Source organism: Helianthus annuus, chromosome 17 (assembly GCF_002127325.2).
Source record: "Helianthus annuus cultivar XRQ/B chromosome 17, HanXRQr2.0-SUNRISE, whole genome shotgun sequence".
NCBI lineage: Eukaryota > Viridiplantae > Streptophyta > Magnoliopsida > Asterales > Asteraceae > Helianthus > Helianthus annuus.
The window spans coordinates 177,428,200-177,441,793 of record NC_035449.2 but is presented as its reverse complement, the minus strand read 5'-3'; the positions used below and the strand labels follow the sequence as shown (position 1 = coordinate 177,441,793).

The 13,594-nt window shown below is 37.6% G+C and overlaps 2 protein-coding genes and 1 long non-coding RNA gene across 4 annotated transcripts; 1 reads left to right on the top strand and 2 right to left on the bottom strand.

Annotated features, from left to right (window-relative positions):
* On the bottom strand, window positions 1-2,809 carry LOC110922942. Its single transcript, XR_004886647.1, has 2 exons — window positions 1,978-2,809; window positions 1-839 (listed from the first exon to the last, which is right to left on the bottom strand). It is a non-coding gene; the product is annotated as an uncharacterized LOC110922942 (long non-coding RNA).
* A 2,426-nt stretch (window positions 2,810-5,235) lies between these two features.
* LOC110922291 (binding partner of ACD11 1) lies at window positions 5,236-9,263 on the top strand. 2 transcript variants are annotated; one of them, XM_022166610.2, is made up of 6 exons: window positions 5,236-5,437; window positions 6,932-7,015; window positions 7,141-7,244; window positions 7,456-7,531; window positions 8,242-8,325; window positions 8,409-9,263. In XM_022166610.2, the coding sequence occupies exons 2-6, from the start codon at window positions 6,938-6,940 to the stop codon at window positions 9,129-9,131; spliced, it is 1,065 nt and encodes a 354-aa protein (XP_022022302.1). In that variant the 5' UTR covers window positions 5,236-5,437; window positions 6,932-6,937; the 3' UTR covers window positions 9,132-9,263. The 2 variants fall into 2 exon arrangements, with proteins under 2 accessions (XP_022022302.1, XP_035842761.1); XM_035986868.1 differs by lacking the exon at window positions 5,236-5,437 and adding an exon at window positions 5,814-6,015.
* LOC110922290 (cyclin-SDS) lies at window positions 9,094-13,503 on the bottom strand. Its single transcript, XM_022166609.2, has 7 exons — window positions 12,189-13,503; window positions 11,367-11,537; window positions 11,116-11,282; window positions 10,780-10,908; window positions 9,585-9,765; window positions 9,423-9,467; window positions 9,094-9,341 (listed from the first exon to the last, which is right to left on the bottom strand). Exons 1-7 carry the CDS (start codon window positions 13,326-13,328, stop codon window positions 9,276-9,278), a joined length of 1,899 nt encoding a protein of 632 aa, XP_022022301.1. The 5' UTR covers window positions 13,329-13,503; the 3' UTR covers window positions 9,094-9,275.
* Window positions 13,504-13,594: the final 91 nt, after the last annotated feature.

Here is a 13,594-nt window from a genome sequence, read left to right as displayed (position 1 = left end):
TAACTATACAAATATGATAGCCTGATCGAACTACCTCTCGGCCTCGAGCCATAGACTTCATTAAGTAGACAGTCAGTTTTAAACAGGTTCTCAAAAGTCTACCCAGAAAATATTAAAAAGAATCATTTGTAAGCACAAAAACAACACATACAGAATCAGTTCACTTGAAGTACCAATTGTTAAGCAAAGGCTAGCAGAAAGCTTCGTCAAAAGAGACTGTAAGTTATCACGTTTGGTCTCAATACTGTATTTTTTTCTCTGGAGCATGGATCTTTGGAAGACGCCACTTATCTGTAACACAAACAACAAAACTGTAACACATCGATCATTTCTTATGTAATATTATGTTTTTGTTACTGTTTTCATTTTGTTTTATTATATTTCGTCAATAACATGCTAGAAATCTCAAATAGATGCATGCTAGAAATCCAGTTATGGGTCAGAATTCCAGGTATGGTTCATACAGTGCTTATCATCATAATCATCATCACCCCTTTCCTGAATATTCAAATGAGCGAGAGCATAAAAAAACTGGAAAAAGTGGCAACACGTAGCAATGGACGTGTGGCTTTAGCATCAGATTTCATCCCTAAATCAAATTTCACATTTTTATAAATAAATAAGTAAACTATATATGGTGTATCTTCATTTTTCAACACGTAGCAACGTTGTAATTGTGAACTTACATCACTGGTGAGTAATGAAAACCAAGTTTCGTACTGTCTAAAAGTGTGGAACCCAGCTTCTTCATATTCTGACTTCTATAGGGGTCTCCCTGAACGCTAGATTAAGGTGGAATTTCAGGCTCCATTTGTACATACTTCACTTTCCACAATAGTCTGAAATATCACAGAAAGCATAAATTATTTGCACAATTTGGTAAAAAGTTTAGAAAAAGAGCATATTAATTGTCAATATTAAAAGTGTTGTGTTTGGTCTAAAAATTATGGTTGGTTATGGTAGCGTTTATACAGTAAGCAATGATGATATCTCATCACATTTCCCCTACTTCCGTGCATAAACACAAAGGCTCGCGCACTCGCGCATTACTAAAAATAATGTTAAAACAAAGACTTGCGCAGAAACACAAAGGGCTGCAGTACTAAACATAATGTTAAACACAAGGTGCATTGTTTTTCAAATAGGCCAAACGACAATATCACAAGTCTATCTAGACCTAACATACATTGTTGTATACGTATCTGATAAAACAACTGCAGCTCTTGAATTTGTGGGTATGCACTTGAAAACTTGAATGATTTTCGTGTGGTTTTGCTCGACACAAAAGAGGTTTATACAGATTTACCCCTTACCAACGGAGTCCGAGCTCTACTACGTGGATGCAAAAAGCTTAAGAGGTTTACCCTCTATCTTCTATTAGACTATGGGCCCACGGGCTCGGTTAGGTTTCTATGGGCCCACGGGCTCGGTTAGTCTAATATCTTCGACTCGGAGGAGTGACTGGTGTGTGTTTGACATATAACGGTCAAAACAGTCAAAATATAAGATGGATGCTGCTTGGTTATCTTGTAGAATCTGAGAGTACACCATAAACTTATATCATCGTTTGTCATAGGAAATATTGTAGGGTACACCTCATTAACCTTATCATAAAACATATACTTCAACAAAAGAGCTCAAAAGTAAAAAAAGTTAAGCTTTTAAGCAGGTGGCTGCTTGTTCGTTTTGATGAATATGGAGCAAACTCCAATTAGTTCTTGGAGTTTATCTTCAGCAAAATAATATGTAACATTATCAATTTTCTTTTACATACCTAGTTTGAATATATTAATTTCTATTCTGCATCAGTTTTACAAATCCTACACATTTGCAACAATTTTCGAAGAATTATATAAACACATTAAAGTTGCTCCACCCAAATAGGAGCCGAAGAAGAACAATCAAATCTGAAAACATTAACCTAAAAGAATAATGTTTGTGAAGCTGATTACTGAGACAGGAGTGTTTAAAGTTTACCAGAAAGCAACGGGGAAAGGATTCATAGGGTTTGCACCGCCGGTTGAAGCGTTTAAGGCCGCCGATGTACGGATCTAATTCGGTAAATCTCCTGCTTCAGCACCCTCATTTTCACCGGCTTCTGCGCCGGCATCGGATGTTTTATCTCTTAAACCTGTAGCGCCACCTTCACCGTTGCTTTCTCCTTCGACTTCAGCCTCCTACTGGTGATCTCCGTCAGATGGCCCTACTTCTTCGACGGTGAAACCTTTGCCCTAACAGTCGCCTCTCTCTACTCTATTTCTCTCCTCTCCAGATGTATCTCTCTACCCTATCCGTGACCGGTTTCCACCACGTCCCTACCACCACCACCGTTGTAACCCACAACCATGACCCAATCTGACTATAAAGGGTACATGCATACCTGGTTCAGGTCACCAGGTTCTCACCGGACCTCGTCGGAACCCTAGAAATCCCAGGTCTCTCACCGCCAGAGAACCCGGCACCGGGTTCTCACCCATTCCAACGGTTTAACCGCCGGAGACGTGGAAGCACCCCACCCTGCCTCTCTGTCTGCTGTGTCGCATATCTTCTCTGAACTCTCTCTGTCTAGCAGAACCCCTCTCTCTCTTTCAGGTCTCTCTCCATCAGTGATTGATACAATTAGGAGGTTGGAAATTAGGGGAAGCAACACGTGTGTAAGAAGCAACGTGGCACACACATCAAATGCCACCTGAGAACCACCCATCCCTTCATATGTGGCTGAATGAACAGGTGGTCTTTGGCACTGTTCATTCAGCTTCCCTATTATCATATATTGTGTAAGAAGCAACGTGGCACACACATCAAATGCCACCTGAGAACCACCCATCCCTTCATATGTGGCTGAATGAACAGGTGGTCTTTGGCACTGTTCATTCAGCTTCCCTATTATCATATATTAATAATATTAATTAATTAATAATAATTTATCATTTGGTCTCAAATAAATCTAATTATACTAAGACCGCCCGTAATGGGGCGTGATCTTTCAAAAATTTTCGAAGAAAACGCCGCATAACGCCGACACGCCATTACACCCGGCGTGTTCGGGCGTTTTTTTTTTTTGGCAAAATTCGATTTAGCGTTTTTTAAATAACGCTTCAAGGGGGTTTGACTGGCCAATCAAATGAGGGCATGTGGGTTTAGAGAGAGAGATGGAATGTGGGGTTTGATTTTGCCGGATTTTTGGCCGGAATTTCAAGAGGGTTTGTAGGTCACAGGTCACGAAGAAGGAGGGCCCTTTAGGTTTGTTTTAAAACTTTGATGTTGACACATTAGGCCCCTATAGTTTTAAACTTTAATATCTTTAATATTTCAAGTTTCAAAAATGCTATATCAGTCCCTAAAGTTTTGTTTATTAAATGTCTTATTTTGGATCTTTTATAAAACTTAAAATTTTGCAATGTAATTTTTTAGTATTGTATTTTTTTAATTTAATGAATTATTTTAAGTTTTTAATTAAAAAAAATAAGCAATTGTGTAATGATTGAATGGGACGTTATTGGGCATTATTCCACTATGCCACTTTTGCAAAAACGCCCAATAATGCCCCCATGCTGACTGGACTGACACATGGCAGAAAACGCCCATGAGTGGGGGCATTATTGCTCAAACCACTACGCATGGTTTAATATGATACTAATGACACTAAAATCACATCACAATATTTACCAATATGATACTAATACGAACCACACCTTTAGACCTAGGAAAACCTTGTCAAGCTATTTTTTCAAACCTCAAGCACACCACAAATATGTACCAAGCCTCAGGAAGGTAGTCTTTATAAACGGGAAGATGTCCTTGGTTAGTTGGTTATAACCGATATCTAGAGATTATTCGAATTAACTTAACCGTCTATCATTTGAATTAACTTAACAGTCTAAATAGAAGCAAATCAGCTGGTTTGTCATGTTTCAGATTTTGTTGTTCGTTAGTGTCTAACAATTTGTTTCACGATTTGAAACTCAATACCGGGCTTATAATCGCAATTTATTTCTTCTAGTTTTATTTTATTCGATAAAAAATAGTTAACAAAAAAAATCAATTTCTTTAGATAATTATAAATTGACATCCTATGAATATAAAATTTCAAAAGTTTTATAAATCTTTTATCCCAAAATTATGACATTAATAAATAAATACATTAGTGTTAAGTAAAATGTTATGATCCTCTAAAGCAAGGGGGCCCACTCCTAGCCCAAGGTGGGCCCGCGTATCCTCGGGGAAAAAAAAATTAATGCTATTTTCCGTCGAAAATTTCGGCCGCACCCCTTAAAATTTTTCGTCCGCACCTCTTAGAATTTTTCGTCCACATACCTTAGATAAAATATGTTATCGATTTATATTTAATTTTTTTTAGTAAACTCTGATTTAAAAAAAAACCACGTAAATTATATAAATTTATACTATCCAACTTAACCCAAATACCCAATACCTTAACCCACTATTTCATTAAACATAACTAGTCCACTAATTCTAACCCATTAATCAAACCCATCATAAGTTCAAACTATAGTAATTAAAATAAACCCAATAGTCCCTTAGAATTCCTCCCACCCTCCCACTCTTGCGCCGTCTCCTGCCAGCGATTAGTGAACACAACAGCCGCTACAACAGCACGTCATCAACAGCCGCGAACCACCGCCGTCCGACACCAAACGTTCGTCGTCCGACACCAAACCAACCGGAATCCGATAAAGGGTAAGTTTTTATGTCTTTTTTTTTTGATGATTTTAGTTGATATTATAGGAGAAAAAGGGTAATAAAATTGTTAAATAGGTTTGAAATTTCGTGTGTTTTGACGTTGTTTAGATGATTTTTAGGGTTATTATGTTGTTTAGATGATTTTTACGGTGATTACACACGATTTCTAGGGCTTGAATAGTTGAAAATTAAAATTAAAAGATTATGTTATGGAGCGAAGAACTTATGGATCAACTTGTTTATGATAGAAACCATGAGTAGGGACGTTATGGCGCTATTTCTTTTACGTATATACCTAGGGGCCGATACGAACCGACCTGATACGAACCGATTGTTTTAAATGAACCGACCCGACCTAAACCAATTTTTTTACTTATATGTCTATGGACCTAAAATTTTTAAAAATGTTCCACACCTCAATAGAAAAATTCATAGGTCCACCACTGCTCTAAACTGTTGAATAAAAATGTTTTTAGGTAAACCCAAACTTCAAAATAATCCTTTTTTAACAGTAAATTTAAGAGATTTTCTTAATTTAGTGTACATAAACATATTTTGATCACAGAAATGGGAGAGGATGAAATTGATGGAGGCCGCCGAATTTCCCGCGGGAACCATTTTTCATTATTGTTTATCATCCCCCCGCCGAACGCCACCGTCTTCTTTCTTTCCCAGCCGATTCACTTTTGCAAATCCCATTTTGCCGATCATATAATTTTCTTAAAAAATATCGGTACGTTTCATACCCATCCTTTTTTTTATATTATAATATTTCATGATTAACAATTATTGATTTTGCTTCAAACCCTATGCCTTGTGATCGATCATCTTCTGCCCCAAATGCATACAAGATATTCATTTTATGGGTATTTGATTAAATACAACCATGTGGAATTTGATCAAATAATTTGGGATTTTATATTGATTTTAGGGGGTTGAATAATAAAGTATAATTAAGAATATATGATATTTGGACCTTTGTGGTCAACGCTGGGTAAGAAAGAATCAACATATCATAATTGAATGAAGAAAGTCAAAGTTTGACTTGAAAAGTCAAACAAATGGGCAGGCAATTTGTGGTTTTATTATAGCAAAAGAGATGTTCGTTCACATGATGATGATATGCATGGCAGATTTCATTAGTTTGTGTCAAGTTCACATTTTGTTTCATGATAGATCTTAATAGTTCATGCCATTCGGTTCCAATTTATGTAAAGATGCATTGACTATCGATGAGAATACGGGTGTAAACAGGCCTAGCTTGGCCCGGCTTGTTTTGAGCTCTATTTTTAAGGCCCGAGCTTGAATTTGGTTAGACTTCTATTTGATTTATCAAATACTTTATTTATTTATTTATTTGAATACATATATAACTGTTTTTGTGTATATATGTATTTTAATATAACTACACATATGTGTGAGTATGTGTATATACACATATATCAGCATCAGCATCATCATCATCATACTCAGTAAATCCCACCAATAGCAAAGCTAACGTAGGGTCTAAGGAGGGTAAGATGTAAACAGCCTTACCACTACCCCCCGTAGGAATATAGAGGCTGCTTCCAGTGAGACCCCTGGCTCGATAGTAGTTTTGCATCAAGCCTTGGACATAAGGCACATAACACTCAGCAAAGGCCGATTACTGCATGTACCCCCTTGTCCTTCGGCTATCAACGCCACCACATCATGCATAATTAACCGTCCCCCGTTTTTAACGTTATTTTCACGAAATTAGGAAAATAACGTTAAAATTATTGCCCTTTCACTTTATATAGAGGAATATTTACTACGTGATTGTATATTTATTTATTAGATAAAAGTTAAAGTTATAATAATATAATTAATAGGCTCACAATCCTAGTCAAGCTGTGAAGCTTGGGTTTGAGCTCGAGCTCGTTTATTATAAATAAACTCCAATCTAGACTCCAACTCATTTACGTTCAGCCTGATTTAAGCTTTTAGCGAGTCATCTCGAGTAGCTCTCAAGCGGTCGAGCTTGTTTACACTTTTGATGAGAAGAAATTTCACAGTTAAACATGCTTGGGTGGGAGCAACTCATGATGGATGAACTCATGAGGTAGCAAAAAAAAAACAGGACACTATTGGTTGGTGCGAGGGTTCAGATTTTACAGAAGTGATTTTGAGTAGCTATTGTTACTCAAAGTGATTTGACCATCTTAAGTGCTTTCCGAACACATGATTGAACATCTAAAATTTTCAGGTTCCCATGGCTGCTACTCAAGCAAGAACCGAAACAGATGCTCTTCTTCCTTCTACACCTAAGTCGCCAACGAATGTTTCAGAAGTGAGAACCGAACATACTTGATTGCTTTCATTATGAAGAATCAATATTTTTTACTTTGGAAATAATTATTTATTTTTTGTTTTCTAATTGTAAATTATAATGATGTTATGATCTCAAATTAACAGATTAAAACGGTGGACGTGAGGAATGTCTCGCTGTCTGTCACCGAGAAGGATATATGGGAATTCTTCTCTTTTTCAGGAAATATCCACTATATTGATATGAAAAGGTTTGAATGTCAATAAAAGTTTATTTGCAATATGAAAATGCAAGGGTGGACCCACATACTAAACACCACCGGTGTCACACGACATCGGTAAAAAGTCCTTTTTATGTGTTATATAAAATCCAATACATGTTTAATGACACATTTATTGACGCTATTTATGTATCCAACATACGAGTAGTCTTATGTTTAGATGGTTAACTTAACTGTGCAGTGAAAGTGAAACCACGAAACACGCGTTTGTCACCTTTAAGGAAGCACAGGGAGCAAATACAGCAGTTCTTTTGACAGTAAGTTAACTTTTAACTAGTTTTATTAGACTAGTGGGTATGGAGAGCCTCATCCCCAAGGGGATGGGCCGCCACGTCGGCACCACGTAGGAGTGGCTTGGAGGGGATGGACCTAGGGGGGTGGGGGATGAACCCCTTTATGTATATATATGTATGTATGTATAGGTATATGTGAGAGAAGGGAGGAGAAGGAGGCCCGACGAGATCTGCTGGTGGGAGCCGGAAAGGACGGGACGGGGCGAGGGGGGCGGGGTGTGGGGGACCGGCGCCGGGCCTCGCCGGGCCTAAGCCGGCCCCCATACCGCTTGGTCTTATGGTCATCTTAATTTGTTTAGACAGTTATTGTTGGTATAACATGAAAGGGTATCATATTTAGTCAAGTCAAAGGCATCAACCCTAACCCAAACATACTTCATATTGTGTAACCCAAATATTTGTCTAAACGAGTCAAACAGGTTGACGGGCTGTAAATAAGATGCAATAAAGTTTTAAATGGGCTGTAATCAACAAGCTGGAGTGTTAACCTTATAAAATATAATTTTTGTTTTGTTTTATTTTATTTTATTTATTCTAGTTTTAAAAGGGTCGATAGGTTGACATTTGACTTTAAAATAGCGATTTTATAACTAGCAGTTATAAAAAAGGTTGTAACATAAAAATTGATTTAATGCCCGTTGTGGATTTTTTTTACTTATATAAATAATTTACAGGGAGCCACAATTGGGGATAAACCGGTTACAGTAAGCCATGTTGAGAATTACCAACTGCCTGCTGGAGCTCCTCCTTTATCACCGGTACTCCCTTGGCTAGTTCACTAATATATTTATTACTTTTCATGTATATAACATATTATTGACCCCCTTAAACTATGAACCAGAGAGGGGCACAAGGTTCAAATGCAGTTGCACAAAAGGCTGAGGAAGTGGTGAGCACGATGCTTGCAAAGGGTTTTGTTCTGGGAAAAGATGCACTAACAAAGGCTAAGTCGTTCGATGAGAGACACCAGTTAACGTCTAATGCATCGGCTACCGTCGCTTCAATTGATCGTAAGATGGGTTTGACCCATAAGTTAAGCATGGGGACCGCTGCCATGAATGAAAGGATGAAAGAAGTGAATGAACGTTATCAAGTGTCGGAAACAACAAAATCCGCCATTGCTGTAGCTGAACAGAAGGCGAACACTGCTGGTTCGGCTCTCATGAGCAACAAGTTTGTGTCCAGTGGAGCCGTGTGGGTTGCCGGTGCTTTTGCTGCGGTTGCAAAGGCGGCTGAAGGCGTGGGGTCCAAGACTAAGGAGAAGGTTAGCAAAGCTGAAGAGGAAAAAGAGAGGTCCAAAACTACAGAGAATGAAGTAAATGAGGGGTCAAAGACTAAAGAGAATGTTAAAAAATCCGAGGAGAAAAAAGAGGGGTCAAAGACTACCGAAAGTGTTGACAAATCTGAGGGGTCAAAGACTATAGAAAGTGTTGACAAATCCGAAGCAAAAGAGGGGTCAAAGACTACAGAGAAGGTTCAAAAAGCTGAGGTCTCTTCAAACAAAGACACTACCGTGACCCCTGTCAAACCATCCAACGATAACAACTACATTCCAATGCATTGAAGGTCCATTTTAATATTTTATTGGATGCTATAAAGAATCTGGTCATACTGAACTTAGAATATAGAACAGAATGTACGTTTTGGAACCTTGTTCCGCTTATTTTATAACTATCATCTTTTTGCTAGTTTAAAAGTGGGATATCTTTTAAGGACTGCCCGTCTTGCGTTCTGATCCGTATTGGCGTATTGACTGAACCAAGCACTCCATCGACTGTCATTGTACGAGTTCAAAGTTAGGAAGCTGTATGCAGTGTAGGTTAACCTATATACGTGGACCAGTCCAGTAAATTACCTTTATGCAGTCAGGTAGATCCTTATCATTCGACCCGTTCCGAATCTGAAAAAGGAAGACCATAGAGTGGGATTAATAGATGGCTAGATTTAGAACACTTTGGCTGCATATGAAGCAATTAAGTTATGTTTATAAATATAAATGTAGGTTATAAGTTTGTACCCTTGTGATTTGTTGGTGAGATGATTGTTTGTTTACAGTTAGACATGCTAAGCACACTAAACTGGCTGCTACAGTTGAAGGCCAGTAGGACAACTGTTCATGGCCCAGTAGTGCATGCGCCGCAAGACGCTTGGCAGCCTTGGCAACACCTTGACCGGCTCGTGCAGCTTTGAGATAGAACCTTTTTTCATATTTATAACATGGCAATGAATAAGAACAAATACAGAAATAATAGATTCAATCTGTTGATTTATAATTTTTGAGTAAATGCCATTTTCGTCCAAAGGTTTGATTTTCCGCATCTGGATCCAAAAGGTTTGAAATCTTACCATTTTCATCCGGCTCGTTAACTCCATCCATTTTCTCCGTTACGTCAGAGGTATTTTTGTCTTCTTTGCTAACTTAAAAGGTTAAAAGACAATTTGGTCTTTTTCACTTTATGAAAAAAAAAACCGGAAATACCTCTGAATTAATGAAGAAAAATGGATGGAGTTAACGAGCCGGATGAAAATGACAAGAATTCAAACCTTTTGGATCCAAAACTGGCCAAACCTCGGGGACGAAAATGACATTTTACTCATATTTTTTATTAGAAATGAAGACTTCTACATTCTAATGGCTAAAAAGAAAGGGAGGTATTTACGCAAATATTCTTGACTTTTTTTTAAAAAGAAATTATGAATTTTATCGTTACAAATGATTTCATCTAATCAAAACATGCCACTCGCATCACGTTATATGCCAATGATTCAGATTTTGGATGCTTTTGGGTCAATTAAAACACGTGTCAATATGTTATTGGTTGTCAGTGTAATCGGCGCAAAGGTAGTAGATTTTTGCACCAATGTCTAATCAGTGCAAAAGACCAAAAGTGGGTGAGTTTTGCGCCAAAATGGTCCGCATGTCCATTATTGATTAGTAATATAATGGGTCAAGTTGGGTCTACTTATAATATACAACACGGCAACTTTGGTCTACTTAATTTATACAATGAGGTAAAATAGGTCACTTTAATAAAACTTGATGCTTATTTTCTAAAATGATCCATTTCAACTTGTTTTGACCAGAATTCGTATTGACGCGTTAGCGATTGTGCTGTCAAGCTTAATATTGAGTCAAAATGGCTATTCACGTGATCTTCAATAAAAAAAAGCATGTGTAGACACAGTTATGATGAACTGAAAACATAGTTTACCATAAAAAGTTATAGATGGTTGGTAAATAGCACTGGAAGTTGAGGACATCCTGCACTAGCCATTCCATGGCCACCACTTCTGATCTGCTGTATTCATTGCTTCCAACGTTAAATATCTTCTGCCGAATGCTGCATACATAATACATTGATTTCCCAATCAGAGATATTAATATCATAATATAGTTAAGGATTTGCTATCACATCATGCTTCCTATTTAAAAGCTTGCAAGATATGGAAAATGCATTTAATCCTGATTTCTTTTACTTGCTCAAATTCATGATAATGTGACATCTTATTGTCATCAACTCATTAGAAATAAGACAGGATTGTCAGACCTGTTGTAAGGCTGGTTTTCTTCGATCCTTGTTGCAAGGGTGAGACAAGCAATGCCAGCAATTTCGAGATCTCTTTTGTTTCTGAAGTATCCTTTGGTTAGAAACCGATCCAAGAAGCTGACACCTAGGAACATGGTTTCCTCCTGGAGTTCCTTGTAAGCTGAATGCTGCTTTTAGAAAGTGTGAAGTATGGGTTCTGTGAGAAAACAAATTTCTAAAACACTTTGCATCATAAAGCAATTCTAACAAACCTTCATTATCCAATGCACCATCTTCGACCTTTGTAGGACAACCAAATCGCCATATTCCTTCATTCCACTGTATTCTGCAGCATAATCGTGTAGATACACTTGCCTCCTCTCCCTTTTCTTCATCATCTGGTAGCTTTCTTCGTGTACTTCATCTTCCGGTCTTAACAATTTCTAGACATCACAAAATAAACAGTAAACCATACTATATTTACCATTATAATCTAAAGTAATCCAGTAAACAACACATCAAACATCTCAAAGGAGCACCCTATGTCTACACTTAACATGTTCATGTTAAAACTAATCCCGATCTCGTTAGTTCGTTATGTTTCATTAGAAAGCTCAGTTAGTATAGTTGGTGCCTAATTGTAATTGTTAGAAAGTTTTGGCTGATATTGTAATTAGTAAATAGATTAAACGGTACGTCGCAGTTATTAGGCAACCGTCGCGTCAATTAGATACGATTTTCTGGCAGATATATATATAGGGGCCATCGCCGACCACCGTTGTAACATATTATACAGAAATCACAATACAAATCGGTTTTTGTCAATTATGTTTATCTTGATTTCATTATCATTGTGTTAATCGATCCATTACGGCCTACAGTGAATAGCAGCTACATATATAAGAAAAGTTAATTAATAGTTGTATAGATAAAGCTAAGTTCATCACAAAAGAGTACAACTTCTGAATATGGCAACAAAGTGACAAACTACTCTTTCTAAACTTAATGAGTTAATTCAATAACTAATGGAGAAACTAGCAACCTGCATATACAAATATCAATTGAAGCTAATGCAGTGGTGCATAATCACTTACAACAATTCGGTTAGAAGGCTGGTTATCTTTCTGTTCTGAAACTACTTTCGAAGAAAACTCCGATTTGCAAAACTTCTGACGATAAACGAGGAACAGTTGGAACGTCGGTGACGGAGTTGTATCACCGAACGATCGTTCAGAAAACTGACTACCGGAATCATACCACGTCGATGTATCAAAGTCAGATGAAATCTCAAACTCACAACTCTCCGTATTAGCATCCGTATACATAGCTGATGAGTAATCACACTCTTCATACCTGCTGGATAAATGTTCTGAACATTTCAGATCAAATTCAGATGAAATCAGCTTTGACTCTCCACAATTCTCCACTTCATCATCGTTGACTGTACCATCCGTTACCGAATTATTGACATACGAAGTGATTTCGAAACCAGAAGCAACTGATTCACCTTCGTTGATTGTTGCATCAGATAATTTGAAACGAGAAGTCGATTCGGATTTAGGTTTAGGAGAAACTCGTCGAGATGAAACTGAAACGACATCGTTTTCTTCATTAACTTGCAGGTTATCTCTTCCATCTGTCAACAATTTCGGAAAAACTGAACACTCAGATCTCGTCGTAACTTCTGAATTCTCGATTTCGCAGACAGTATTCTCTCTCAAAACTGAAACGACGTCGTTTTCTTCATTAACTTGCAGGTTATCTCTTCCACTTCCATCTGTCAACAATTTCGGAAAAACTGAACACTCAGATCTCGTCGTAACTTCTGAATTCTCGATTTCGTAAACATTATTCTCCGCTTCCTCTTTGAAAACTACAGATCCTTTTCGAATTACGTTCTTCGAGCTCGAATTCAACAGTTCAACACACGATGAAGCTTCGGATAACTCTAACTCTACCTTCTTCTTCTCCGCCATAATCTCCATTCGCTTGCTGTAAGATCTCGTAATCCTCCGAAACTCGCCATTTCCGTCGGCGAAACTTCTCTTCTTCGTCGATTTGTTGTTCGTTGATACTGTAGAAATAGAATCGGTTGAGAATGCAACATCTCGCGTTAAGTTTGAAGCAGAATCGATGATTGAACTGGAATTGAGTTTGAGAGCGATAGGTGATTTGAGAATTGGAGAGCAGTTTGTGCGTTTCCGGCGAGGTAGATTTGATCTGAGCTTCTTCATCGCGAACAATATGAAGCAGGTATGATTGAATTGAAGAGTTATGATTCAAGTTTCAGATTCAGGTTTGAATTGATGAGGACGATGAGTTAAGTACGTGTAGCAAGTGAAAGCGGTTATGAACGTTAGCAATGGAGGTTTTGTGGGGTAAGAGGGTGGGTCCCACTCAGCATTACACGTTCAAACAACTTTCACACAAATGCTACGTGATGATGATAGTTGTAGTGTAACAAATTAATGAATTATTAAATTTTATTCTATAATTTTAT

What these genes read in the sequence shown, in the direction of transcription:
- LOC110922291 (XM_022166610.2), top strand. Translation starts at nt 6,938, where the DNA reads ATGGCTGCTACTCAAGCAAGAACCGAAACAGATGCTCTTCTTCCTTCT. An exon ending in CACTATATTGATATGAAAAG is followed by an intron (nt 7,245 to 7,455) that starts GTTTGAATGTCA and finishes TTAACTGTGCAG; the next exon opens with TGAAAGTGAAACCACGAAAC. An exon ending in GAGCTCCTCCTTTATCACCG is followed by an intron (nt 8,326 to 8,408) that starts GTACTCCCTTGG and finishes ACTATGAACCAG; the next exon opens with AGAGGGGCACAAGGTTCAAA.
- LOC110922290 (XM_022166609.2), bottom strand. Translation starts at nt 13,328, where the DNA reads ATGAAGAAGCTCAGATCAAATCTACCTCGCCGGAAACGCACAAACTGC. An exon ending in TGGTGCATTGGATAATGAAG is followed by an intron (nt 11,283 to 11,366) that starts GTTTGTTAGAAT and finishes TTCTAAAAGCAG; the next exon opens with CATTCAGCTTACAAGGAACT. An exon ending in CTCACCAACAAATCACAAGG is followed by an intron (nt 9,468 to 9,584) that starts GTACAAACTTAT and finishes TTCCTTTTTCAG; the next exon opens with ATTCGGAACGGGTCGAATGA.